The 26,885-nt window shown below is 49.0% G+C and overlaps 1 protein-coding gene across 1 annotated transcript in view; it reads right to left on the bottom strand.

Moving 5' to 3' along the window:
- Positions 1-26,885, bottom strand: part of CFAP54 (cilia and flagella associated protein 54) — a 3,669,934-nt gene that overhangs the window by 1,380,118 nt on the left and 2,262,931 nt on the right. Inside the window, exon 33 of the mRNA XM_069629416.1 lies at positions 23,409-23,530. Within this exon, the coding sequence (XP_069485517.1) occupies positions 23,409-23,530 (122 nt within the window). The remainder of the gene's footprint in view (positions 1-23,408; positions 23,531-26,885) is intronic.

Here is a 26,885-nt window from a genome sequence, read left to right as displayed (position 1 = left end):
TAACATACAAACAAACTGCAACAGTTAGAATGTGCACATAAAGCATCAAGTATTATTAGAAAGCAAGTATTGAAGAATCTGTTTGCTTTAAATTGACAAAGTAACACAAATTAGGAAAATTACTAGAATGGGGATTTTGGACTGGCAATCTTAGGGATTGAACACAATCCCAACTGATCGGGACAACCTATGAACCACAGGAATCAGAGATATACTGTTTGTTGTGCTGAATTTCTGAAGAAAAATCATTATCACAGGCGAAGACCACAGACATTGACAAAGTCGAAGGTTTTGGTTCTTTGGTGGAAACATTGTTGGAGTGCAAGCACACAGATACATGTAGGAAAATGTAGGATATGTCAAGAGGAAAGCAGAGAGAGAGGAGATATGGTGCATGTGAGGTGGGTGGAGGAACATGAATGTGGGGACTGAAGAATGATTGAGAACGGGGGAGGATGTGTGAAAGAATGCTTATGAGGATAGATGAATGAGCGAGGGAGGTGAATTAAAGATTTTGAATATGATTGAATGAAAGTTTTAGGGCATCTGGTAGTGTAAATGCATACATGTGATATGGGTGAATGAATTCATGAAAACATGTTTAGGCCTGGATGGGCAATTAAAAGACAATGTGAGGATTGATGGATAAGGGAATGATTTTGAGGATGAGTGAGTATTGGAGCAAGTACACTGTAAAGGACCATAGACGAGTGATAAAGGGATTAAATGGGGCGGAGAATAGAGGGTATAGGGAGTAGAGAACAAAGGGGTCAGAAACCTCACATTCTGAGAGGGTGCACAGGGGGAGAAAGGGAGAGTGAGAGAGTGCCCAGAAAGAGAAAACTAGAGAGAAAATGTGTACATATAGGGCAAGGGTGAGGACAGAAATAGAGAGTGTGCACCGCAGGAAGAGAGAGTCTAGAGAGAGACTATACAAGCCAAATTGAGAGGGTATTGAAGGTAGAGATCAGGAGTTCGCTGGCAGGTCATGGTGCCCAGGGCCTCGTAAGCAGAAAAAGGGCCGTAAACAGCAAATGGGCCATGAGAAAGCGTGAGCACAAAGTGGGGAGAGGGAGAAGACACTTTGTGAGAGAGGACACTGAGACAAGGGCAGAATGAATTCCCAAGGCGAGAGAGCAAGTGACTACATGGACATGTGCGAGGGGTTGGAAGAAAATATGATCAGAGAGGGAGAGAGCAAGGCTGAGCATACACGCGTGGGTTGTAGATAAAGTGCAGAGAAAGTGCCGGCACAGGGCTGAGAAAGCAAGCAGAGAGCGAGAAAGAAAAGGGTGAGAGAGACCAGGGAAGGTTGACAGGAAGAACAGTATTGATGATCTTAAAACCGATAGTATCAGACAATGTGGTACTATTTTGGCCAACTGTCAGCCATGACCAAAAATGAAAAAATCTCCACACCGGTTATTTGCATCTTTGTGTGTTTTAATGCATCCCGGTTGTTTAAACAGTATTCTTGTTTAAGGTGTCTTGGCACTGCTTTAAAATGGTTAGTCTACCACAGTCAAATATACTTTTTTTAAATAAACATAAAAGAAATGTGTCAAATTACCAAAGTGAAGGGGTTCTATGATTGTGTATGAGGACCAGCTATAATAAAATAAATGTTTTAGGTGCTAAGTTTAGAATTCAGCTTAACTACTGTTGTCCGTGTTCCGAACACCCCGCACGTCATCTGGATGAAGGCGTGAACTGAATACACCAGTCATTAATGCTCCCCTTGCCCTCCAGTCTATCGCATGGGGGGCTACCCTTCAACCCATCCAGTGTAACATATGTCTTTCCGCCCGGTTTTCCACCAACATGCCGTTCTGTTCTCAGCTGTTCCCTATGTATGGCTCCAGTCCCAGATGGCGGCGAGCTGCGGAAGCCATTCAGCAACCCGGCAGCCTCTCCACCTAACGTTTGTTCTTGCTTCAGCACGGAAACCTGCTGATCCGCCGTACGAGGCGTTTCGTTGAGGTCGACCCGTGCCCCTTCTCGCACACACAGAGATACTGCATCAGTACCAGAACCATGTCGGAACCATGAACAGGGCCAGTCAAACTGAACTCCTGAGCACCGGTGAAGATTGGCTCTCAAATCTTGACTCTAGCTCTCCCTCTGTCCTCATTCTCCTCGACCTTTCCTTTGCTTTTGACAATGTAAACCACAACATTCTGATTACTCGTCTGCGCAAGACACTTGGCATCATGGATCAGGCTCTGGCTTGGCTGACCTCCTTGCTCCTGGACTGACCCTCCCAGGTCCAGCTTTTTTCTTTTCTCTCCACCACCTCTCTCTACATGTGATGTTCCGCAGGGCTCTATCCTCTCGCCCTAGCAATTCAACATCTATATGGCCCCTTTGGCCCTCCTGATCTCTACCTTCACCTCTAACTTTTGGTGTTATGCAGATGACACTCAGCATTCTTTCAGGCTACCCTCGACCCCCTCCTCGCTCATCCCTGACTGTATCTGCTATTCAGTCATGGTACACCTCTAACTATCTCTGCTTCAACTCCAGCAAGACTGAGAGCCTTCTCATTGGAACCCCTTCTCCCGCTTTCCATCTCTCACTCTGGCCGCCCTCCTTGGGCCCTCTGGTGAGCCAAAAAACCTTGGAGTGATCTTCGACTCCACACTCTCCTTCTCTCCACACATCACAGACCTTGCCAAAAAGGCTCACTTCCAGCTGTACCGCCTCAAAGGTATTCTCTCCTTTCTCACCTTCCCCCTGAAGCTTACTGTCTCCAGAGCTCTGGTTCTCTCTATGCTGGACTACTGCAACAGCATCTTTCTCAATCTGCCTACCTCTAACCTTCACCCTCTTCAACTCATCCAGAACAGGACCGCAAGATTTATCCTTGGCCTCAAGCCCAGGGACTGCATCTCTCCTGCCCTGAAATACCACCACTGGCTCCCGGTGGCTGCAAGGATCAATTTTAAGACCCTCTGCATTGTCCACAAGGCTTTCTGGGGCAGTGGCCCTCACTACCTTAAACTCTCTCTGCCTAAGTACCTTCCTCCTAGAGCACTTTGCTCGTCTACCTCCAACTCTCTGCGGGTGATTCGCTTCTCCTAGCAGAGATTGAGGGGTAGACCTCTCTCCTCTGGAGGTGCCTCCCTCTGGTATGGCACCTCTGCCATTCTACGCCTTGAGCCGAACCTCCTTAAGTTCTGAAAACTCCTCAAGACCTACCTTTTCTCCTCTTCTTTCTCCCTCTACCCTGCTAACCTTCTATTGCTCCTGCTCCGTCTGCTGACTGGCTGCCTGGTTGTCCTCAGAGTTGTACAGGATACCAGCCCCCCTGACCAGTCCCCCTGCACTTGCTGCCTGGCCCAACTTGCACTGCCTCCTGGCTAACCTTGCACTTCTGGGCTGAGATTGACCATTGGAGTCCAAGCCCTTAACTCAAGGCTCTGCTGCTCTGGGTACACTGCTCCCTGTACCCTCTCCCCTGCACTTCTTGTTTACCCACTTGCACAATCTCAATAACACAAGGCTTAGTAAGATTGTTGTCTTGTCCTCCCTCTGTTTTCCCTCCCTTGCCTTGTTGTGCCTTGAAACAGGCGCATAATAAATAATAAATAACAAATAACAAATCAATGAATCATCATTTAATGTAGTAACAATAACAAAATGTGATATGTCAGGGACTACTTCTGCACTTGGCCCGCGATGGAACATGTTAGTGGAATGTCTCGAAATCTTCTTCATAGCTATGTGAGATGTTGCAAAAAAGCCAACACTTCTCTTCTGTGCAGGAAGGGCTGTTCATAGAGTATTCAAAACTAGAACTACGATGGATGACTTGTATGAAGCTACCAAGAAAGCTCTTGTGACATATTTCATACCCCTCATGAACACCTTTTGTGAGAGGTTCTAGCTGCGACAAGCATGTGAAGATGCACATAAGTGTCATGCATGCCCCAAACACCTCGGCCTAAGGTGTGCTTTATCTGACAGAGATGAGGATATTAGAGAAGAACAAGTTACTTACCAACTGGTAATGTTCTTTCGACTGGATGTTCCTCCAACGTATTCCACATCTTTGACATGTAATGTCCACAGCTGTGCTGCTTCGGCAATTTTTTCGGCATTGGGCGTCCTGCGTCGATCGCGTCGGGTCAATGTCCCTCTAAGGCCTCCATCGAGGGTGACGTCACCGGATGGTATAAATAGGACGCATGGCGCCCATAGTCTCAGTTTATGTTTTTTCCTCCATAACTTGTGACATGCTCGTACACAATGCCTGCTTGACTATACATAGCCTTGAGGGAACGCAAGCTGCAATAGCATAGGGAATTCTCCAGAGGGGCAGGCTGGGAGGGCGATGTAGAATACATTGGAGCAACATCCAGTCGAAAGAACGTTACTACTTGTTCTTTGAATGGATTGTGTCCTTCAACGTATTCCACATCTTTGACACACTCCCAAAGCAGCATCAGTGAATGGAGGAGGGAGAAGAATTTAGAATACCCAATCAGATCGCAGAATAAAGCAGAGCTTTACCAAAGGCCATATCCTGACCATGGAGCGTATCCAGAGAGTAATGCTTGACAAAGGTGTGGATGGAAGCCCACGTCGCTGCATCACAAATATTCCTAATAGGAACTCCCCATTGCAGGGCTGTGAATGGAGCCACGCCCCTAGTGGAGTGAGCTCGCAACCTGTTACTCACCACTCCGAAATAGGCCGAAGATGCGGAGGAGTGACCTTGGAGATGATGGTGGTACAAGAATCGATATTCAGCCTTCCATCCCAGCTCCCCTGAGTACAAGACTCAGGCTTCCTCAAAGAGGGATTCTTTTCTACAATGTACCTCTCTGCTGTTTCAGCTGGGACAGACAGAGGTGTCAATTGAGTAAAAGAGCGGGAAGAACACTCACCGCCAATACCAATGCTGCAAAGGAATACAAAGATATTAGACAGTGTTGAAGTTAAGGCAAGTAATCAGAACAGTTGAATTAAATGGGAAACTACCTAGATAGGTATTGGAGTGGAGCTTCCACGGGGTGGATCTACAAGGAATATAACAAAAATCAGTGGGAATGGTCTAAAGAGCCTTTAAAGTATCGGTTCCAACTTATATATATATATATCGAATTGGAAGGAAACAACTAACCTGAAAAAGGATATTTTGAGGAAAGGAATCCAGGACACACAAGACAATGAAAGGAGAAAATAACAAACAGGAATGTTAGTATAGGGAAGTAGCCCCGGACGGCACGAGGGTCGCACTAGTGCCGGGTTGGTGTAGTTTCAGCAGAGCGTTTATATGCACTTGAAGACAAGTTCACAGGATAGCACTCAATGTCCCAGAATCCAACAGGAGACAAATATCCAAACAAGTCGTGGAGAGAAATAGTATTAGAAATGGGAATTGCCAAGTATGTACCTGAGCAAACATGTATCTAGAGTAGATGTAGAATAATTTCCGCATAGTTGACAGCAAGTTCTCGGCTTTGGTTCCGTATGCAGAAGCGGCAACCTGGAATGCAGTACCGCAAGAGACAGAAGGGAGCCGGATCCAGTAACGTTCCGAGTCAAAAAAGCCAGACGAGCACGACAAGAATAAAGGAGGAGACAAGCCAAGCCAATAGTCAGGCAAGGGTCAAAACCAGGAGTTCAGATGAGGAATCGTGTGAGAAGACACGAAGAGGTAACGGACGTAACCGCGTGTAGCTTGTAACGCTAATTAGCAGCAACGAGCCCCTTGGAAGACGGTGATTTTATAGCCGTAAGGGGGCGTGTCTTGCCATACGTCTTCCACGTGCAAGACGTGTCAGCTGACCCGGAGTCCGTCGCAGTTTCTACAAGCGCCATGGCAGCCTGTATCTGGTCCATAGAGGAGCTTGTAAAGAAGTCGTATTCTGTAAGGAGGCCCGCGGGGAAGCCTGAAGTGTAACACAATCCCTCAGGAGGGTCCTTGCCCGCCATTCTGTAACATTCAGTAATGGTGAAGATAATCCACCTGAACAAGGTCTGTTTGTGAACAGCCTGGCCCAATCGATGTCCAGTGTACCCCACAAAGAGTTGGTTGTCCACTCTGACCCTGGACATCTAAGAAATGTAAAAGCTCAAAGCTCTCCTAGGGATCAATCTATGGAGTCGCTCCACTTCCTTTCCAGGATGAGGGGGGTGGTGGGGATAGAAAGTAGGAAGTACCACTTTCTGGCTCAAATAAAACTTAAGACATTACCTTAGGTAGAAAGGATGGCCGTACCCCTTAGTACAACCCTATCATTGTGGAACACAGTAAAGGGTGGCTTAGATGAAAGGGCCTGCAATTCACTCACTCTGCGAGCAGACTTAACTGCAATCAAGAAAACGATCTTGAAGGTCAACAGTCTCAAAGGACAAGAGTGCAGAGGTTCAAACGGAGCACCCATCAGTAATTTCAAGACCAAATTCAGACCCCAAACCGGCACCTGGAACGGGACAGCGGGAACACATTTGTGAACCCTTTTAGAAATTGGGAAATCAAAGGAATCTTAAAATAAGAACATTCTTCAGGCGGGTGCTTGCAATTAGACAGCGCCACAGGGTAACCTTTAATGGTACCCACTTGTAGGCCCCTGTAGGCCAAAGAAAGCAAGAAAGAAAGAGCCATTGGAATGGAACACCGAAAAGGATCGACATTGTGTCCTCTGCACCAGTTGCAAAACTTACGCCAACGGCAACGAAACAGGGATTTGGTTGCCGGCCGCCTTGCCGAAAGCGACACCTCCATCACGTCATCCGGGAGGTCCCAATCCTTCATTTCAGAAACCAAGCATGAAGGTTGAGAGTCTTGACCTCTGGATGGAGAACCCCAACCACCCTCCCCCCACAGTGCCCCCCCCCACAAGAGAAGAGCCTCTCTGTAGGGAAGACGGCGTGGAGGGCAGATAGACATTTCTAGAAGGTCCGGGTACCACACTCTCCTAGCCCAATACGAGCAATGAGGATCATGTGGGATCCGAACCTCTGAACCTCCTTAGCACCTGAGGAATGACGGGGACTGGAGGAAACGCGCACAGAAGTGAGAATGACCAATCCACGACAAATGCGTCCCCTAAGGCTCCTCTCGGAGGAAATTCCTGTCATGATCACTACTTCCAAGAATGCAGGACCTGCCCAACATCCTTGGAAGCAGGCTCATAACCTTCATTCCGGGCACCAGCCGGCCCCTATTGGGACCTTTTGGACCTTGTCCTGGCGCCGGTGGCGCCACGCTCATAAAGATCATCGGTCCCGGCACTGGAAGCGTCGGGCTCATAAGATGTGTAAAAGTGCGTGGGTGGACCTACCTACAGCAGACCATGCTGCATACTCACCAACAAGATGACGTCCACATCCTCTTCTGACAGGGACTACTTTCTTACCTGGGTGGGGCAGGCTCCACTCCTTGGATCAGGAACACTGGTACTCTTCTGGAAACTGGAACTCTTTCCTTACCTAGGCGAGGCAGTGGAAGAAGACGCCTAAGCACTCCTGCACACTATTTAAACCACACCCGATTGATGCAACGTGCTTCGGGTTATTCTGCATCAGCAGCAGGACGCTCACCGAGTCAGCTCCAGTCTTCCAGTGAAAACTCCAGCTCCAGCACCTGTGGGAACAAACTCTTACCTTCCTGGGATCCGGTCTTCAGCCGCACCTTCCAGCACAAAAAAACAACAGGTTAGCAAAAGCCAACTTAAAGCCAAAAGCCAGCATTTTTACTAACCCGATCCATCGGCATCTTCCAATCCTCACGCCGCATTCCTTGGCAGTCCATCGATCCCTGTAAAGGCAAAGAACATTGATCAGTCATTTTGCATATTTTGATCTGCTTACCTGTGCGACGCACGCTCCGGATTCCAACAAGCGCTGCATACCCGCACCTGCAAATAAAGAAAGACAGTAAGGAGCGCTTTTAAAACCATCAGCCGCCATTCTACTTACGTGCCTTCACGCGTGCCATCTTCCTACTTACGCGCTTGTACGAACTTTGGCGTCCATGAACCAACGCCTACCGCATCCAAAACCTGCAAGAGAAAAAGAGACATTAAAGAGTGCATTTAAAACCATCAGCAGCCATTCAACTTACGTGCCTTCACGCGCGCCATCCACCTACTTACGCGCTTGCACGTACTTTGGCGTCCATTAAACAACGCCTACCGCATCCAAAGCCTGTAAGAGAAAAGGACTTCATTAAAGGTGTTCAGATACATATAAGGAACCGATCGTGCAGTTAACGACGGCCTCGCGCTCAAAGTTGTCCTCTGCAAGTAAGAGGTTTACAATATCACCAGTGGAGTAACTGGTACCCGCGCCCCTGCACCAGTCGCAGGATGGAGAGCCCAGCATTCACCTACTTAAGGTGAGCACACCTATCCTTTGGGCCTCAAGGAAAGAGAGAGTGAGGAAGAGAAGTCCGTCCAACCACCGTTCATTAACCCCTTGTTCTTCTGCCTGCAGACACCTCACTCTTCAAGTCAGGCATACCGTGAGAAGAGGACCAGCCCAGGGAACCAGCCGAGTCCTGCGCTTTACAATTGAAGACACGGTAACAACCCAGTCAAGATCTGCGCCTCCGTGGGAATCAGGTGAGCGTTACAATTCCCTTGAGCAAAATCTCTCGCACTTCCGGTTGCCACCGGTCGCGAACAGATCCACTTGTGGGGTTCCCCAAAGGGCGAAGATCTCCAGAAGGACTTCCTGAGCCAACTCCCACTCGTGAGAGACCATGCTCTGCCTGCTCAGAGCGTCCGCTACCGCATTCTTCTCTCCGGCCAGATGGACTGCTGAGAGTGATATTCCTTACTGGATTGCCCAGAACTAGAGCTGCATCGCCTCTCTGCGCAACGGGAGTGACCCTACCCCCCCTTTCTTTTTTGTTGAGGTAATGCATGGCCACTGTGTTGTCAGTCATGATCAGGACACTCTTCGCCCGCACAGATGTCAGAAAAGCCTTCAGGGCTAGCCTGATGGCCCTCAGCTCCAACAGGCTGATGTGGAGTTTGGACTCCGACAGAGACCAACGACCGCCGGTGGTCAGATCGTCGGCATGAGCCTCCCATCCTGTGAGGGAAGCGTCCGTCAGCACTGTCACCTATGGCCATGGTTGCCAAAACGGCTCCCCCTTCATCAGATTCCCTTCGTTGGCCCACCACAGAAGATCCTGCAAGACCGAGAGTGGAATCTGAACGGGATCAAGACCAAGAGTGGAATCTGAACGGGATCCAACATCTTGCCTGAGAACTGTGACCACTGCATCCTGAGAACCCGTTAAAGGGATCTCATCCTCAGTATGGCTTCTGGCACCAGAAAAATGCAGGATGTCATGAGGCCGAGCAACCTTAAGAATTCGAAAGCCGGAAGACGCTGGGCATGTTGAAATTTGTTCACAATCTGTACAATGTGATGAGCCCTCACCTTGGGAGGCGAGCATTGTCCCAAGGATGTGTCCAACACAGTCCCGATGTACTGGAGCTGTTGGGAAGGTGTCAGATGTGACTTCTTGAAATTGAGGGAGAAGCCCAGCTTGTGAAGGGAGCAACAGGTGATGCTGAGATGATCCATGGCTTGTTCGGGAGAACGTGCTTGGATCAGCCAGTCGTCCAGGTAGGGGTAGACGTGAATCCCCCCTCTGAATTAATAGCTCGCAATTCTTCGAGATGCTGAGATAGCCTCCCCCCAACCGCCCAACAATGAAACATTGCTTCATAGCTGCTTTGGAGTCGCTGGGGCAGCGCCTGAAGGCAAAGAGGCAGCTGCTTGAGCACCTCTAGTTCCCCGGCCACCAAAGGTACTTTTATGTTGACCCCTTTCATTGGCGGCTCCTCTCGTTCTACCAAAAGAGGAGTAGTAATGAAAGGAACTGTTAGGCAGAATTATATGCAGTACCCTTTGGGAACACTACGCACAATTAAGACTGACAGTACAATTTCACCTTTGGTACAAGCCTGTACTACACAGTTATAGTGGTAGCAGTAGCGGAGCAGCCAGACTTATCCCAAGAGTAAGTGAGCAGTACAAATAGTTACACAAAGGACAGCAATTACTATGATTCGGGCAAACACTGACTCAAGGTTTCTAAGTAAAAAAATATATATTTATTTACTCAACAGTTGTATAACATTTCACTATTCTAAGCAAGATCAAAATCACAATCATAAATACACCACACCACTTCCCTTAAATTCCAGACAAGTTAAGCTCACAAAATGAAATAGGAGCAAAATGGCACTCCAGCAATTTAAAAGGGAAGGAAGACAAAGTTATTAGAAATTAAGCAAAACCGGAAGGGGGCGCTGCTGCGCAACAAGATGGCTGCTTGAGCGAGGAGCTCCTCTCCGGCATGAATCCTGATTGAATTATCCCCTGTTTCCGGATCGCATCGAACCTCCTAAGCTACCTGTGCTGGACCCGGAGAACATCCTAACCTTGCAGGTGGAATCCCGACTGAAATCGGACTTCCCTAGCCTGTGAACCCTGGTGGACCTTGAGGTCACAGGCCTGTGCTGCTTCGCAGTTCCACAAGAATCTATGAGGGCGCCACGGCTCCCTCTTACGCTGGGCCTCGTAGTGGGCGGAGCGAGACCGGCTGACTGCGGCCACGACACTTTGCGCCACACATTCTCTGGGCATACTGTGCCCGTCCCTCCCTCGGTGGAAGGCGCTTGCGCCAGAGCCTCCCAGACCATCATTGCTGGACTGAACGTTCCCGACCCCATCCCTTGTTCCTGAGGTGAGAGCTACGTGAGACTGGGCTGACGCGGCGGCTGGGCGCGGGGCACGTGTGGCACTCTCTGACCCGAATCAAACATATCTGTGCCCCCCCCCCCACAGCTGGCTCAGTGCTTCTACCATCAAATTACACCGTGAAAATTCACGCCTGTCAGCGCCCGTGGTCATTGCACCGCTCACACCACGGAACACAACATCTTGGAATAATCACTGTTTCGGGCCTACCGGGATCCCTGCGGGCATTGCGCTCTCCTGAGCCCTCCTCCACCGCGCTTTAACACGCGGCCCTCTCACCAAACCAGGCCCAGGCCATTTCTCCACCTCCACGATGCCTGGAAAAAACGCGGCCAAGTCCAGGAAGACGGGACAGATGGACTCCTTTACTAGCTCACAATCATCTCCTGAACGCCCGGACCCTCAATCTCCGGCCTCACCCCTAAATGCAGAAGATACGAAATTTGATCACCTGCTGACAACAGTTCAAAATGGATTCCTGGCCATTAACGTCAAACTTGACGACATTGTTTCCACAATAGGCTCCCTAAAAACTTGCCTAGACAAGGAAAGTGCCAGAATCACAGAGGCTGAAAACAGAATTGGCTCGAATGAGGACTCTACTCGGCAAAACACCCACGACATCGCACTCCTCAGAGGGGAAATGAATAAACTCCATGATAAATGCGACGATTTGGAATCCCGATCCAGACAGAACAACATCCGCATAGTCGGCCTCGCAGAGACCTTCTGCAAAGGCCCAATGGAGTCCCGAATCGAAGACTTTTTGAAATCTCTCCTCGGGGAGGAGGCACTCTCACCCCAGTTCCTCGTCGAGCAGGCACATCGTACCCTCGCTCCACCACCCAGACCAGGGGCTCCTCCCCACACGGTTATTGCCAAACTGTTGAACTACGGGGACAGGGACGCCATCCTCAGACTGGCAAGAGAGAAAGGACCCCTTAGGTTTGGTAATAACAAAATCCATGTATATCCAGACTTCTCCGCAGGGGTCCAGACTCAAAGACGATCCTACGAAACTGTTAAGCGCCAGTTACGTCTGAGACAGGTCCCCTACGCCCTTCTCTTTCCAGCAAAACTTTGTATACAACATGCTGGAAGAGCACACTTTTTCGAATCTCCTACCTCAGCTTTGGCCTACATCGAAGCCTCGATACCCCTCCCGCAGGAACTTGATCAGAATGACTTGCAACAACCCGTATAACCTGTTTTCCTACTCATTGATCCCAGCCGCAGCCAGGACTGGTCTATACTGGCCACTGTGAATGCTGGAAACAGGATGCAGCAGGGAGAACTCCTCTGCTCCCCATCCTTTAGCAACGCCGGATGAGATGCGCTCGACCTCGAAGCGGAGTTGCTGCACTCGTCCCCTTCTTTGGGAACGTCCATAAGTTAGTTAAAAGGGTTCATCATCAAGTTGGGTACGATGGTGTGGGAGGGAGTGGGTACAGGCAACAGGGGACTGTTTCACTGTTTGAACACTACGTTAATGCTGCAGGCAGCCCCTGTTGGGCACCAGGCACAATGTTCGATTGGCTTAACCATTGGTAAAATTGCACTTACGGTTTCACTTGCTGTCCTCCACTACGAGACAATCCACTTCCCCACGCTCTTATATGACACACGGAAATGGCACAGAAAACTAATGCACTCGGGGGGCTTAAACTAAAACTGCTCACCTGGAATATCTGGGGGTTAAACAACAGGGCGAAAGCCAGCAATGTAGGCGCCTACATTAACAGACACAACCCACATATCGCTATGCTCCAAGAGACTCATGCATTAAAATCAATCAACGAAAGTATCCTGCGACAGTGGGGAAACAATAGGTATTACACAGAATACTCCTCCCAAAACGGAGGCGTCATCACGCTAATACTCCCCTTCCTAGGGTTCTCCACCAAGAAAACTATAATTGATCCACATGGCAGATATGTTGTGGTCTGGGGTACCGTGGCTGGCAGAAAATGTATATTGGTCAATACATACGGACCGAACCTCGATGAGCCAGAATTCTACAACTCCTTGCAAAGACTGGCCCTACAACAGAAGCATGGGTATTGTGGGGGGGAGATCTTAACACTATCCTTGACAATACGTTAGATAGGTCCTCAAATAAGCCTAGAGCTCTTACAGAAACAGCCAACATTATACAGCAAGCCCAGGATGAACTAGCTTTGTCCGATGCGTGGAGAGGGACCCACCCCACAGATAGAAAATACACCTTCTATTCCTCGGTCCATGATTCTGAATCCAGAATAGATTTCTAGTTCATCTCCCCCCTCATCAACTCCACCGAATGCTGCAACATTCTTCCGCGCACACTCTCTGACCATTCCCCCGTCATTCTAAATATATTGCTCCCTGACATCCGTCGCCCTGCACAGCGATGGAGGATGCCCCCCAATATACTGAAGGACCCGAATGTGGAGGCTCTATACACTGAGACGGAGGAGTTCTTCCAACTGAATAAGGGATCCTTGGGCAGCTGGGCTTCCATCTGGGAAACATTTAAGGTGTGGGTACGAGGCAACCTTATGTCCAAGACGTCTGGTCTCCTCAGAACCGTTAGAACCAACTTGGGCAACAACAGAATCAATCCTGCAATCGTTTAAATCTGCCTATAGTGGGACCCATGACCAATGTATTTTGGCGGGCATTAGTCTAAACCTCCAAACCTTTAACGATCTGGCTACCAAAGAACAACAATACATGGCCATCCCGTCCAGGGCATGCAAATACGGGGAGGGCAACAGGGCAGGCCACCATCTGGCTCGTATACTTCGTAATGACCATACCCATACCCCTATTGCGAGTATTCTAACAGATGGGGGGACGGCTGTGCATAGGGAGGATGAAATAAACTCTGGGTTCACGGACTATTACATCAATCTTTATGCCAACCATGATAAGTCCACATGGGACGACGTGAAGTCGTACTTAAGTAAGATTTCCCTCCCTAGCTTAACGTTAGAAGATAACTGGTCCCTTTAACAACCCATGACGGCCGAGGAAATAGTTGAAGCGATGAAGGGACTAGCAACGGGTAAAACTCCAGGGCCGGACGGCTTAAACGCTGAGCTGTATAAGGCATGCTCTCCGATACTCACCCCTATATTGTCCCTCGTTTGGGAGGAAACTATGAACGCTGGTTCACTCTCTGAGTCCATGTCAGACGCAGTCATTACGGTGCTCTTGAAACCTAGACGCCCGGCATACGAACGCTCCTTCTACTGTCCCTTGTCCCTGATTAAAACGGACGCCAAGATTTACGCAAAGGTGCTGGCCACCAGACTGCTCCCCAAAATGACCGCCTTAATCCACCCCGACCAATGCGGATTTATCCCTATGAGGTCCATGGCCTTGAATCTGCGCAGACTGTACAGTGTTCTAGCACAGATCAAACCAGAGGCACAAGCAGAAGCCATTTCACTTGACGCCGAAAAAGCGTTCGATTCGGTATCGTGGCTTTACATGTTTGAGGCTCTTTATAAATTCGGATTCGGCCCTTACCTGATAGGTTGTGTCACACTACTCTACTCCTCTCCCAAGGCCAGAGTTCTAACCAACCGTACCCTATCCAATCAATTTACGCTATGCAGGGGTACGAGGCAGGGATGCCCCTTCTCACCCATCCTTTTTGCCCACACCATTGAACCAGTGGCGGCTGCAGTCAGAGCTGAACAAGACCTTAGGGGTATTAAAATGGCTGGGGTATACCAAGCAATCTCATTGTATGCAGACGATGCACTACTATATGTTCGGGAACCAGAAAAGAACCTGTCCCCCATTTTAGCTGTGATTACCGAATTCACTACACACTCAGGCTACAAGATCAATACATCCAAATCCGAGATCTTTCCGTTGACCCGTGCCACTGCTTGCCCGGCAAACACTCATGGCCTGTCGTGGGCTCCCGATCACATTCGATACCTGGGGATCCTGGTCTCCCACGACAAGAACTCTCTTTATATAGAGAACTATGAATCCACGCTACAAACCATACACTCTAATCTTCAAATTTGGTCCAGACTCCCCATATCTCTTGCTGGCCGGATAGCGGTCCTCAAGATGACGGTACTCCCTAAACTCCTATACATCTTCTGTAATGTACCTGTATGGCCGGGCAAACTCTTCTTTGACAACTTGCGTTCCATGGCCACCATCTTCGTATGGAACGGTGGTGCGAATAGAATGAAATGGAACAAATTGGTCGAACCCTATGATATGGGAGGCTTCGCCGCCCCTGATTTCGAATTGTACTACTATGTGGCACAGGCACACTATGCAAAGTTCTGGCAGGACCCTTCGGATAACACACCACATATACCCATCGAGCGTCATCCGGTCAGCCCGACCGATTTGAGATCCATCATATTTACGAAGTCACATAAAGACGATTGAAAGTTTGACCCCGCCTCTTGCACAGTTGCGGCATAGGCTGCAATAAGCAAGCGTCTGCACATAGACTGCCCTTATGATTCCCAAGCCCCGCTCTGGAACTTCCCGGGCATTAAGCCGACGAATGACATTGCCATCCAGAAAACCTGGCTACCCGAATATGAATTCACAATGAAAACCATGTTCGCCAATGGTAAATTTGTAACTCCTGAAGACTTTGCAAACACAGTGGGGAGCAGTCAACTAGCCACCCTACAGTTCCACCGTATGAAAGCCGCGTTCAAAGAAAGGTGGCCATCATTCCCAGACGAACCCCCCGAGCATGCATGCTACCAATCATTGTATTCTCAGACAGGCAATGGGGTGTCCAAATTATACAATATTGTGCAGGCCCACACGAAATCATCGAACACCATCAAAGCATCGTGGGAAAAAGACAAGGATACTATAATCGAGGAGGGGAAGTCGGCCAGATATTGCCTCCTCAATGCAGGCCTGAGATTGATACAATTCAAGGTTCTGAACAAACTACATTACACGCCAGCCACCCCTGACAATTGCCCGAAATGCCACGCCCCTGGTGCGGATTCGTTTCATATGTACTGGGCCTGCCCCCAGATAGCAGGTTTCTGGCTCGCAGTGGCCAACATCCTTGAAGAAATAACACAAATCCCTGCACACCTCAATCCACCTAAATACCTGTTTGGAGACATTGGCAAGGCCCTGGAAAAAAATGAGGAGACTATTCAACGTCGCCTGCGCAGTAGCGAAGAAATGCATCCTCCAAAAATGGAAGAGCGGCTAGGCTCCAACAACAGAACAGTTCCTTGCGACCCTCACTTACGTGAATGAATGTGAGGAAAACTATGTTAATATGATATCTGCTCCATGTAAACCAAAGGACATTTGGGCCCCGTTCAGGGCATACTTACATGAAACCTCCACAGACACTGAAAACTCGGACAATGATAGCGTGGAAGATGGGCCATGCCACACAGATAGCTGTATGTAACCTCTCTCTATGGGTATATACGTGGACATGCACCTGATGTAAAAGTTTACAAAGGGAGTGGGGTTGTCAATTTTGTAATGCAAATCTGTATTATGTTGAGTGAGATAAGCAAAGTGTACTGTGCCATGCAAGCCAAAAATAAAGTTCTTAAAAAATAAAAAATAAATGAAATTAAGAAAAACCAACAGGTAAGTACTCTGGGCAACTGAACAAGAGAGACTAGAGTGAAGAGATCAGCTAGAAAAGGCTTAGGGCCAAAGTCAATGGGTCAAAAGTCTTTTGCTCAAGAGCACACAGTTCAGGGTAGTTCGTGGTAAAGTTTGTGGCACAGATTCCGGACTAGGTTGGTTGGTAGAAAAGTTAGTTCAAAGAGAAGAGAAGGACAAGCCCTCGGATTGGAGAAAGATTTCAAACACTTTCACTGCGGCTGACCCAAACGCACAAACAGATTTGCACAGTACCTTAAAATGGAGAGGGGGCTGTAGCTGAGGCAGACGTTCCTGGTAGTTCCTGCAGGCTCACAGTTCCTGAAGCGACTGTCGGACTGATCTGAAGCAGGAAGACTGGAGGTTCCTGCACTACCCATGGAAGAAACCAGCAGCAGAGCCAAACAACGAATAAAAGGTGTGCTCCTAAAACCCAAGCAGGGTCCGACCTTCCTGGCTATCCGGCCCACTGTAGCTCTGTACAGCGAATTCGACCAGAGGAGTGGTCATGGCTTGTAGTTTGGGCGAACTGGTTGGTCCCACCAACTCAAGGGAAGAAGTTTCCTGGAGGATCTTCTCTGTCGTCGGATTCTGAAAATTCGGACCTGCAGCAGGGCTTCACCGGGCGGTTCAGTCATGGTAGGGGTCCTCTCTCATCAGCTCCTTGTTGGTTCTTTTGTTCCAGTGGCGACTCTGCCATTCCAGTCTCAGAGACCTACTATTTATGCAGTTTTCTCCCATTCATACAGCCTGGCTGCCAATCACACAGCAGTGTGGCTGTCCTGGCAAGGACAGTCACCCAGCCAATCAAACAGGAGTCCAACTTCGGTTACCAAGGGAACCCATGGCAGGGGTCCTAACACCACTCCCTAACATCCTGCTTACCCAGACATTCAGGCACCTTAAGGGGGGCTTATGTGTAGAAGGCCGCGAAAAGACAACGAACAAAGGGACCAAACCTGGTTTGGCGCGCAGAGTAAAACACGAGAAAGACATTTACAAAAAGAAATGACGAATAAACCCAGCCGGAACCGTAATAAAATATATATGGTCAAGCGGGTTTATGGTTTAGGCTAATATCATAGCCTAAAACAATACCATGGTTATTTAAGATAACCGCGGTATAAAAAATAGGGTAGTTACCACTGCCACCAGCCAAGTCTTAATGTAAAGGGAGCAAAACAATGCTCTAGGACACACAGACAAAAAGGGATAAGAATTAACCCTTTCCAATACTCCATGTAAGATGGGGTGTACTGGGTCTGTGGTTTAAAGTGACTAAAATAAAGTTAATGGCAACTTTATCTTTTGTGGGGGACAGTAGTCAGCCCCAGAAAAATTGAGTCAGTGGGAAGTCTCAAAGACAGCCCTGTGTCACTGCACTGAAGGTGCTGTGTAACACACATGAAAAATGATGCCATGGAGTAGGTGAGGCTCCATTGCTCAAGGTCATACAAAAAGTAAAAACACACACAGCAAAACACATGTAAGAGTGGGAAAAAGGCTCACACTCTTACCAGGTGAAAAAAATTAATCCAGCAAAGCTGCTGAGGGACTCATTAGGTAAGGGAAATCAACCATTTTTGAGAATTCACCCTAAAAGGGAGGTGGACTGCCGTGAGGTAAATGTGGTTTTCAGTCTGCACAGAGGAGGGGATCTGGTGCCTCCCTGCTTGTTGACGTAGTACATGCTGGTCGAGTTGTCTGTCTGGATGAGGACAACCTTGCCCCAGAGAAGTAGTAGGAATGCCCTGACCGCCAGCCAGATGGCGATCAGCTCTAGCCAATTGATGTGGTATTCCTGCTCCTGTTGGGTCCAGGTGCCGTGGACCGAGAGATCGTCCAGGGTGGATCCCCAGCCCTTGAGTGAGAAATCTGTGGTGATGGTGGCCTGCGGAGTGGGCGGCCGGAAGGGCTTGCCCCTCCGTAGGTTGCAGTCTGTCTCTGGACCACCAAGTCAGGTCTGGGTGGAGAGATGGAGGAACGTTGATGCTCTCAGATGCTCCTGCTCTGATTCCTTGAGACCGCTAAGTGCAGCTGAACCCTCCTCATCCTTAGTCTCGTGTGCAGAACGGATAATAGGACCGCTGCCAGTAGACCCAGGAGATGTTGGTACCACCATGCAGAGGAACCGTCTCTGCTGAGGAAGTGGGCGGTGGCCCTCCTGATGGCCGAGATTTTGTCCTCCGACAGAAATACCTTCTCGGAGCACGTATCCCAGATGGGGCCCAAGAATGTCAGAGTCTGCGTAGGCTTCAGCTGTGACTTCTTGAGAATGAGCGAGAAGCCTAGATCGTGCAGGGTGTTCATAAGGGCATGGGAAGAGTGATGAACTGCTTCCGGAGATGTATCCCTGACGAGCCAGTCGTCGAGGTATGTGTAGATGTGGAGGCCCTGCGCTCTGAGGAGGGCCGCCACCGCATTCATGAGCCTGGTAAAGACCCTGGGAGCCGAGTTGAGGCCAAAAGGAAGGACCTTGTATTGAAAATGGTAGCCCATGATCCTGAATCGTAGGAAAGAATGATGGGGCTGCCAAATAGGGATGTGTAGGTATGCGTCCTTCAGATGCAAGGAATAAAAGGTACGCTCCTAAAACCCAAGCAGGGTCCAACCTTCCTGGCTATCTGGCCCATTGTAGCTCTGTACAGCAAATTCGACCAGAGGAGAGGTCCTGGCTTGTAGTTTGGGCTAACTAGTTGGTCCCACCAGCTCAAGGGAAGACTTTTCCTGGAGGATCTTCGCTGTCGTCGGATTTGGAGATTCGGACCTGCCGCAGGGCTTCACTGGGCGGTTCAGTCGTTGTAGGGGTCCTCTTCTTCCAGTTCCTCGTTGGTTCTTTCGTTCCAGTGGCAACTCTGCTCCTCCAGTCCCAGAGACCTGCTTTTTATGCAGTTTTCCCCTGTTCATACAGCCTGGCTGTCAATCACACAGCAGGATGGCAAGGCCAGTCCCCTTAGCCAATCAGACAAGAGTACAACAAGGTTTCCAAGGGAACCCAGGGTAGGGGTCCGAAGATCACTCCTCACATCCTGCCTACCAAGACTATCAGGCGCCTTAAGGAGGGCTTCTGTGCAGAAGCCTTCGAAAAGACAGCGAACAAAGGAGTCATCCCCGGTTTGGCGCACAGAGAAAAACACGAGAAAGACTTTAACAAAAAGAAATGGCGACTAAACCCAGCCGGAACCATAATAAAATGTATTTGGTCAAGCGGGTTTATGTTCAAGGCTAATATAATAGCCTAAAAAATTACCACGTTTATATAAGATAATCGCGGTAGAAAAGGTAGGGTAGATGCCACTGCCACCAGCCAAGTCTTAATGTTAAGGGAGTGAAACAAGGCTCCAAGAGGCACAGACAAAAAGGGATAAGAGTTAACCCTTTCCAATACTGCATGTAAGATGGGGTGTACTGGGTCTGTGGTTTAAAATGACTATATAAAGTTAACAGCAACTTTACCTGTTTCTGGGGGACAGTAGTCAGCCCCAGAAAAATGGAGTCAGGAGGAAGTCTCAAAGACATCCCTGTGTCACTGCAATGAAGGTGCTGTGTAACACACACAAAAAGTGGTGCACATGGAGTAGGTGAGGCTCCAGTGCCCAAGATCACACAGAAAATAGAAATGCATATAGCAAAACACATGTAAGAGTGGGAAAAAAGGCTCACACTCTTACCAGGTGAAAAAAAAAATCATAGAAATTCAGCAAAGCTGCTGGGGGACTCTTTAGGTATGGTAAATCAACCATTTATGAGAATAATTCTCTCTAACACAAGCCTTCTTGGGAACTGTTGAGGTCAGATGGTGCAAGGATCGCCACCTTGGGGTGTTAGGCAATGATTCCTCCATGGGGGTGATGGAGGAGGAGAACTCGGACTTCTGGTCCCAGATGTACTGCAATGTAAGAAGCATGCAGGACTTTAGTTACTCAGCATAGGACGACATGCCCTCAGTGTGCTCCATCACCCTCTGAGCAACAGTGGTGATGGCAGCAGTAGACTGGCAGAGCCGCAGGCACTGGTGGTACAGGGACCTGGAGATCCTCCCGGAAGATCCCTAGACACTGTCCCTGATGGCCTGCATGTGCTGCATATGCTGCCCGGAAAGGTATTCGATGGACACCTGCAACTGCTCCATGATATCCAGCCTCACCAAGATTGTTGCCTGTGGGCTATAGAGGGGGCCAGAGCTGAAGGAGGGCGACCTGAAGCCCCCGTCTTCCTCCTCCTCCTCATCTGGAGAGCCATTGTTTCCCGTGTCTTGCCTGCCCCAGCCCTGCACTGGTGATGCCTGTCTGACACAGGTGATGAGGAGGTGTCAGGGGGCAGATGGGTGGTTGCAGTTGAGTGAAGGGCACAATGTTGACCCTTGTGGATCTCCGTAGAGGCCGGCAGTGGTGTGGCTGTCGCAGCTGCAGCACCTGCAACAGCATGTGCAGTGCCTCCTGTGCCATCTGCATATCTGGTGGAGGGGCCACTGGGCACAGATGTGGAGACAGCTGGTGTCCCCATACCTAGCATGGCTTATTCTGAGTTGCTCTTGTGCAGCCTTGGTGCCTCCCTCTCCTGCTGTTCCTCCCACACCTCCCATGGCGGCTTGTGCAGGGGTGGATGTGGAGCTGGAGGTGGATGTGGGGCCAGAGGTGGAGGTCCCTGGACAGTGTAGGGCCCTGCATCTTCAGCCTCAGTCGACTGTGTACCTGTTGGGTGGATAATGACATGCAGTCAGTATTCATGCACACTAGTAAGTGGGATAGTAAGACACTCATGCCACATTAAGTATGATCTTCCTACCCACATTTTTTATGATGAGCATGGTTGGTTTCAGGCCAATGAGTACAGCTACTGCTAGGTGGGAGTAGTGTCTGCTGAGGGTATACATGGCGCATGCATGTGCACGTTGCCTATTGGCCTGCAAATATTGCTTGTAGCTGTGGTGGCCCAGGGGATTAACATGGCAACATGGACCTTCAAAGCACACATGGATGCTTCTCATGGTTCCATGGCTTCACATGCATATTTCCCCTACAGTGCATGTGCATTGCAACATTATCCCCCCTTCCTTGGCACAGGCTTTTGTACTGACTGTCATGTTGGGGGACGCATGCCTTTGGCCAGTGCATTCACATTGGAGCGGGGACTGAAAAACTCACCCCATCCCCTTGGCTGCTTGCTCCAACGTCTGCGTTGACAATCCCCTCTATCCCTCCCCTCTATCCCTTCAATGTGGAAGATGGAGCTGGCCTTCTCCTCCCATAGAGTCAGGGTGTGAGGTTCTACAGTGCCACCTCCTGTGGCTGAGGCTGTCTCCTGTGCCTGCCGATACGGCTGCGGACCCTGGCCTTTATGTCATTCCACCTCTACTGGAAGTCTTCACTGTCCCGTGGGCCAATGCACCCTGTCACAACATTGTCCTTGAGTGTGGCCCAGATGGCAGCCTAGGTCCTGTGTTTTCTCAGCGTGGCAGAAAACCTCATCAACCAGTACTTGGAGTTCTGCCTCAGTGAACGTTTGTTTCCGCAGTCTCATCTCTGGCACTTTAGCTTTCCCCTTTTCCTGTGACATATTTGTGGCAAGTCTTGTCTCTAGATGGCAACAGGAAATGAGAGATTTAGAGTGGATTGTACTTTTTAAGATGGCGCTGCAAGGATTCCCGTTCTGGCGATAACGCTATTTCCCCCATTGGTATTTCCGCTGGCGAAATTAGCACCGGATATGCTGGCGGTAACAGTAATTCAACTGAATCTGAGCAGAATTACCAACCAAAACCCATGTACAGCAGTAATTCTGCCGGACGGACTGACCATTACCCCCAATGGTGTGTGCGCGCTCCTGGCTACTTGTGATGCAGCAGTGATTCCACCAAATACCACTGCAGTAACGATAATTCTGCCAGAGTGGAATGACTGCTGTATTACTGCTAAACTCATGATGAGGCCCAGTGTCTTCAACACTTGGCCAACTATTCACTTTTTACAATTTTGAATTTCAGGCTTCTCTTGTGTTACCACTTAGCTATTCATGCATGCAAACCATGCACTTGCGGCTATGCTTCTTAGGGGAATGGGACCAGGTAAAGCTCAGAAAAGCATATTTATAATTCAGTTTTTAATATAGGCAAAATGGTATCAGGCAGCTGAGGGACATGATGTCAGTGTTAGGTTTGGAAAAGTGCAAATGTTCCCTGGGCCTAAACAATAAAAGGTCTACTTTTATGGTTGATTAAACGAAATAAAGTTGACAATGATGAAAAGGTCTACTGCAGTAGACATATTTAGACATTAAATGTTAGGGATGGGCTGGGAACATGGAGGCCCCCCATGTACCTTATCCAGGGCCAACTTCACATAGCTTCCCAGTCCCATCTGCTAACCTCAAACATGGGATTTTGACAGACAATCATATAGTGTGAAAATAAAGCTCAATCTCTAGGCATCCATAAATAAAGAGAGCCATTTGATATATCCTATTGTGGTGAAGTAGAGTTCAGAGAGAAAGAAACTCCAAGACAAATAACAAGGATAGACGGGCAACGTCCCACAGTGGAACGAAGACCCAATCTTTGAAATGTACTTATTGCCTGCTATGTTCTTGGAGACACCTGGAGATATTCCTTTTTGAATAGTTAATAAAATGTAACAGTGAATTGTGATGTTAAGCCAAGAGTTAAACACGGATTTAAAAAAACAATATGAAGTATAATTTTAATAAAACTACATTTCGTTAGATAGAAAATATGGAAGAGTAGCTAACTATCCTTTGCAAACAGTCTGAATTGAGTGATACACTGTATGAGAGTACATCATTATTGTGTCGCAAAGACAGCTGTTAGGAATAGGAGTATGAGGGGGACGCGATTTTAGATTGTGGCTGGGAGCAGTGACATACGAGGGAAAGAATACAGAACCACCTAAAAACATACTTACAAATATATACAGATTTTCATATTAATTTGCACTGTATGAACTTGTCTACACTTTTTAATTTTGTTAGGATATTAGGCACAATATAATAAAGACATTGAGGGAGGTTTAAGAAAGAGATGGAAATCATAAAAGGGGTACCTGAGGTCATCAGCACATTTGTTTGCAGGAGTACTTTTCTGCTGAAGCTTTTTATTTTTTTCCTTCTGTTTTGCGGACAATGTCTCTTTTCTTGTTTCCTTCGAAGTTTGTGTTTCCCGGTCCTTAAATAACAAAAATGCACTACTCTTTATGTTTCTTACATTATTGGCTATGTTATCAAATAGAGCATTGTACATAAAATATAAGCTACAATAATTATTACATATATTTAATGTCATTATCAATACATTCAAACACCGAACAAAGACAGCTGACACCCTATACCCCAGTACACTATGAGAAACCTAGGGCTGGTCCCACATCTACTCCCGCTGGATCCTCTACACAGTTGGCCAGGGAAAGGCCATCGCTTTTGGATCCTGCCCATGGAGGTAGACAAGCAAGGGAGGATCACCTGGTTAGAGGGTGCTTGGGGATTGGAGATGGGATACCCTTAGTTAAGACACAGTATTCCACAACCTTCTTGCAGAAGGAAACCCCTATCCCAGAAGCGGTTATGGGATAAAGTTCACCATGTTCTGTTGTCTCCGAGAATGGCAGAAGGCATTCTCATCCCAGACATGTTAGACAAAGGGGGAAAAGTTTATAGATGAGATATCTTGGGACAAAGCACAGTATGCCCCTTATCCTTGTAACAACCAGCCTAACCCTCCCCTGACCTTTTTTGTGTAATTATAAGACCTTTCCTCTTAATTCCCCTCTTGGGATACATAAGAGTGTTGAAAAGAGGAACAAAAACAGAGGGTTATGAACAGTACACACCTACAGAGGGCGCTAGAGGGCCAACCAAGATGGGCGCTTCCTAGTAAGCACCCGCACGGCCCATCATTAATCCTACAAAATCCTTTTATTTCAGAATAGTACCGCCCTGACCGACAGTCATCCTTGCCAGCCAAACTCTGCTCCATTGCCCCGTGAAGCTTGGGGCCAAAATGGTGGACCACTAGCCCCTAAACGCGGTCCCCCGTGCCCGCACCCGACAGAAGCAAGTAGGCCCGTTGGAAGCCGGGACGCGAGGTGACAGCCCGAGTCTGGGCGGAGATCGAGCGAGAGAAGGCTGCCTGCCCCTGCGGCATTCTCACAAGGCAGGGCCAGGCCGATCATCCACCGACCAGGGACAAAGATCGGAGAAGGAGCCCTCCCCCCTCATTAACAACCTCCTACAGAGGCTCCCGTAGCCCAGGCCAGAGCGGACTCTTGGAGACCGCAGCTCTCGCAGCAGACCCTGAGAGAACCAAGCGGACACCTGATCGCAACGCGCGAGGGAAGCGCTAGGCGTGGAGTGAATCCGCGCTGCCTCCCGGCCTCCCTCTTCTCACGCGACCAGACCTGGTGCAGCGCTGCACGGGACCAAGGGACCGAGCAGGTGACCGAGCCGGTGACCGAGCTGGCGACCTTGCTCCAGACCCTGCACAGAACGGGAGCCAGGTGACAACTAAGAAAGTGTGCCCAGCAGCAAAAACACTTTCTACAGGTACGGAGCATATAGGGGAGAAGAACACCAGCCCGACTGCTAGAGGCCCAGCCCAAGACCACCCCCCTGCACGACCAAATGGCTCCTAATCCGGAGCCATACACCCCACCAAGCCAGCACATCCTCCCCCTGCTCTCAACACCTGGGCTGAAGAACTGTATGCCAGGGCCCCTACACCTGCCAAAACAAAACGGGGAGACAGTCACCACACCTCCGTAAAACCTGAAGGAGTGACCTGTATACAAACTTCACCTGGGGGGGGGACTCCTCTCCTCGTCCACCCATTACTGAACTTCCAGGCCCTACTGAAACCTACTAAACTGACATCCAGCATCAGAACAGAGCGCTGCATCTGTACTCCCTATGCTCAAAAGAGAACACTCTGTTGTGGCTATCATCCGCAGTACTGCGCACGCCATACTCCATCGTAGGAAGACAACCAGTGCCCTCGAACCACGTATAAGCTCTAAACTCAATACAACACCACCGCCAGCAGTGCAGGTCCAATGGGTAGAACAGACAAGTCGCAGAGAAAACAAACTTTCGAGTCTGGATCAGTTCCCAAAACCCCTAGGCTACAAAAAGAACCGGAAACCCCTATGATCAGCAGACACCAAATGGACGAGGGAGCTGCCTCTACTGATATCAAAGGGCTCCTAATGGACCTGAAAGCAGGCACTGGGAGTCTGAACAACAAGATGGACGGCCTGGCCTCTAAAGTAGATCTCCTCCATCACCGCATGGACACTCACACTGAACGCCTCAATGAAGTGGAACAACGCATGTCCAATCTAGATGACAGCGCAGTGACCATTGGAGCAAGGGTTACCCAACTCGAATCCCAAATGAAGGCATCCATCGCCAAGTGTGAAGACTTAGAGGGTCGCTCCCGAAGAAATAATATCAGGATTATCGGGGTGAGAGAACACCAACCTGGAGCGAAGATGGAAGACTTTGTCGAAGCACTATGCACCACCCTGTTCGGCCGAGCAGCCCTCTCCCATTTGTTTGTAGTGGAAAGAGCACATAGGATCCCATTCTCCAAACCCATTCCAGGTGCTCCTGCCAAGCCAATAATGGCCAAACTGCTCAATTACAAGGACCATGATGCCATCCTCCGACTGGCCAGAGAGAGAGGTGAAATCCACCATGACGGGGACAGAATACACTTCTATCCAGACTTCTCTCCAGCAGTCCAATCCCAGAGAAGATCATTCACTTCCACTAGGCAGAGACTCAAATAAAACCAAATCATATACTCGATGCTCTTCCCAGCACGGCTCAGAATACAACATGGGGGAAAAGTCCAGTTCTTCCAGACGCCGGAAGAGGCAAACAAATTCCTTGACCGAGTTGGATGTTCAGGCTTAAACACCAATCAAGAGAGAGCGCAAAAAGAAAGGAACAACAGAAACCCAAAGTAATCATACACAAGGTTGTCAGCGCTAATACCAACGCACAAAACCCAGCAACTATTCCGAAACTGACACCGGAGTTAAACACTTCAAGGCCGTGCAACTTGGGAGGCCCCTGGTACCCCTTACACAGCAAAGTTTTCAAAACAGTTCACTGTTAATGGGTGGGAATGTAGGAGACGGACACACACCGTTGCGGTTCAATCTCCGATGGCTTAAGCCAACGGGCCAGTTGGGGGTTGCTCGTGTAAGGAAGGAAGCCAGAGAATGGGATTGGGAATGTTCCTCTGACCCATTACACCCCGCCGCACCCCCCGGACACCATGCCAAACTAGACCCCCTTTGCTGGACATCGTTGAAACCTCCAACAATCAGCAATATACGCCTCTTACAGAGCCCTGTGTTCCCTCAGGACGAATGCAACAACATCAGCACATTCATCCACGCCGGACGAACAATTCAAGGTCGCCACATGGAACATTAGAGGAGGCAACCTCCCCTCTAAAACAAGAAGGATCCTCGAATACTTAAAGAGGCACGAAGTGGATGTCGCCATGATTCAGGAAA

The sequence above is a fragment of the Ambystoma mexicanum genome, chromosome 12 (assembly GCF_040938575.1).
Source record: "Ambystoma mexicanum isolate Mex_15411 chromosome 12, UKY_AmexF1_1, whole genome shotgun sequence".
NCBI lineage: Eukaryota > Metazoa > Chordata > Amphibia > Caudata > Ambystomatidae > Ambystoma > Ambystoma mexicanum.
This window is presented reverse-complemented; position numbering and strand designations above follow the sequence as displayed.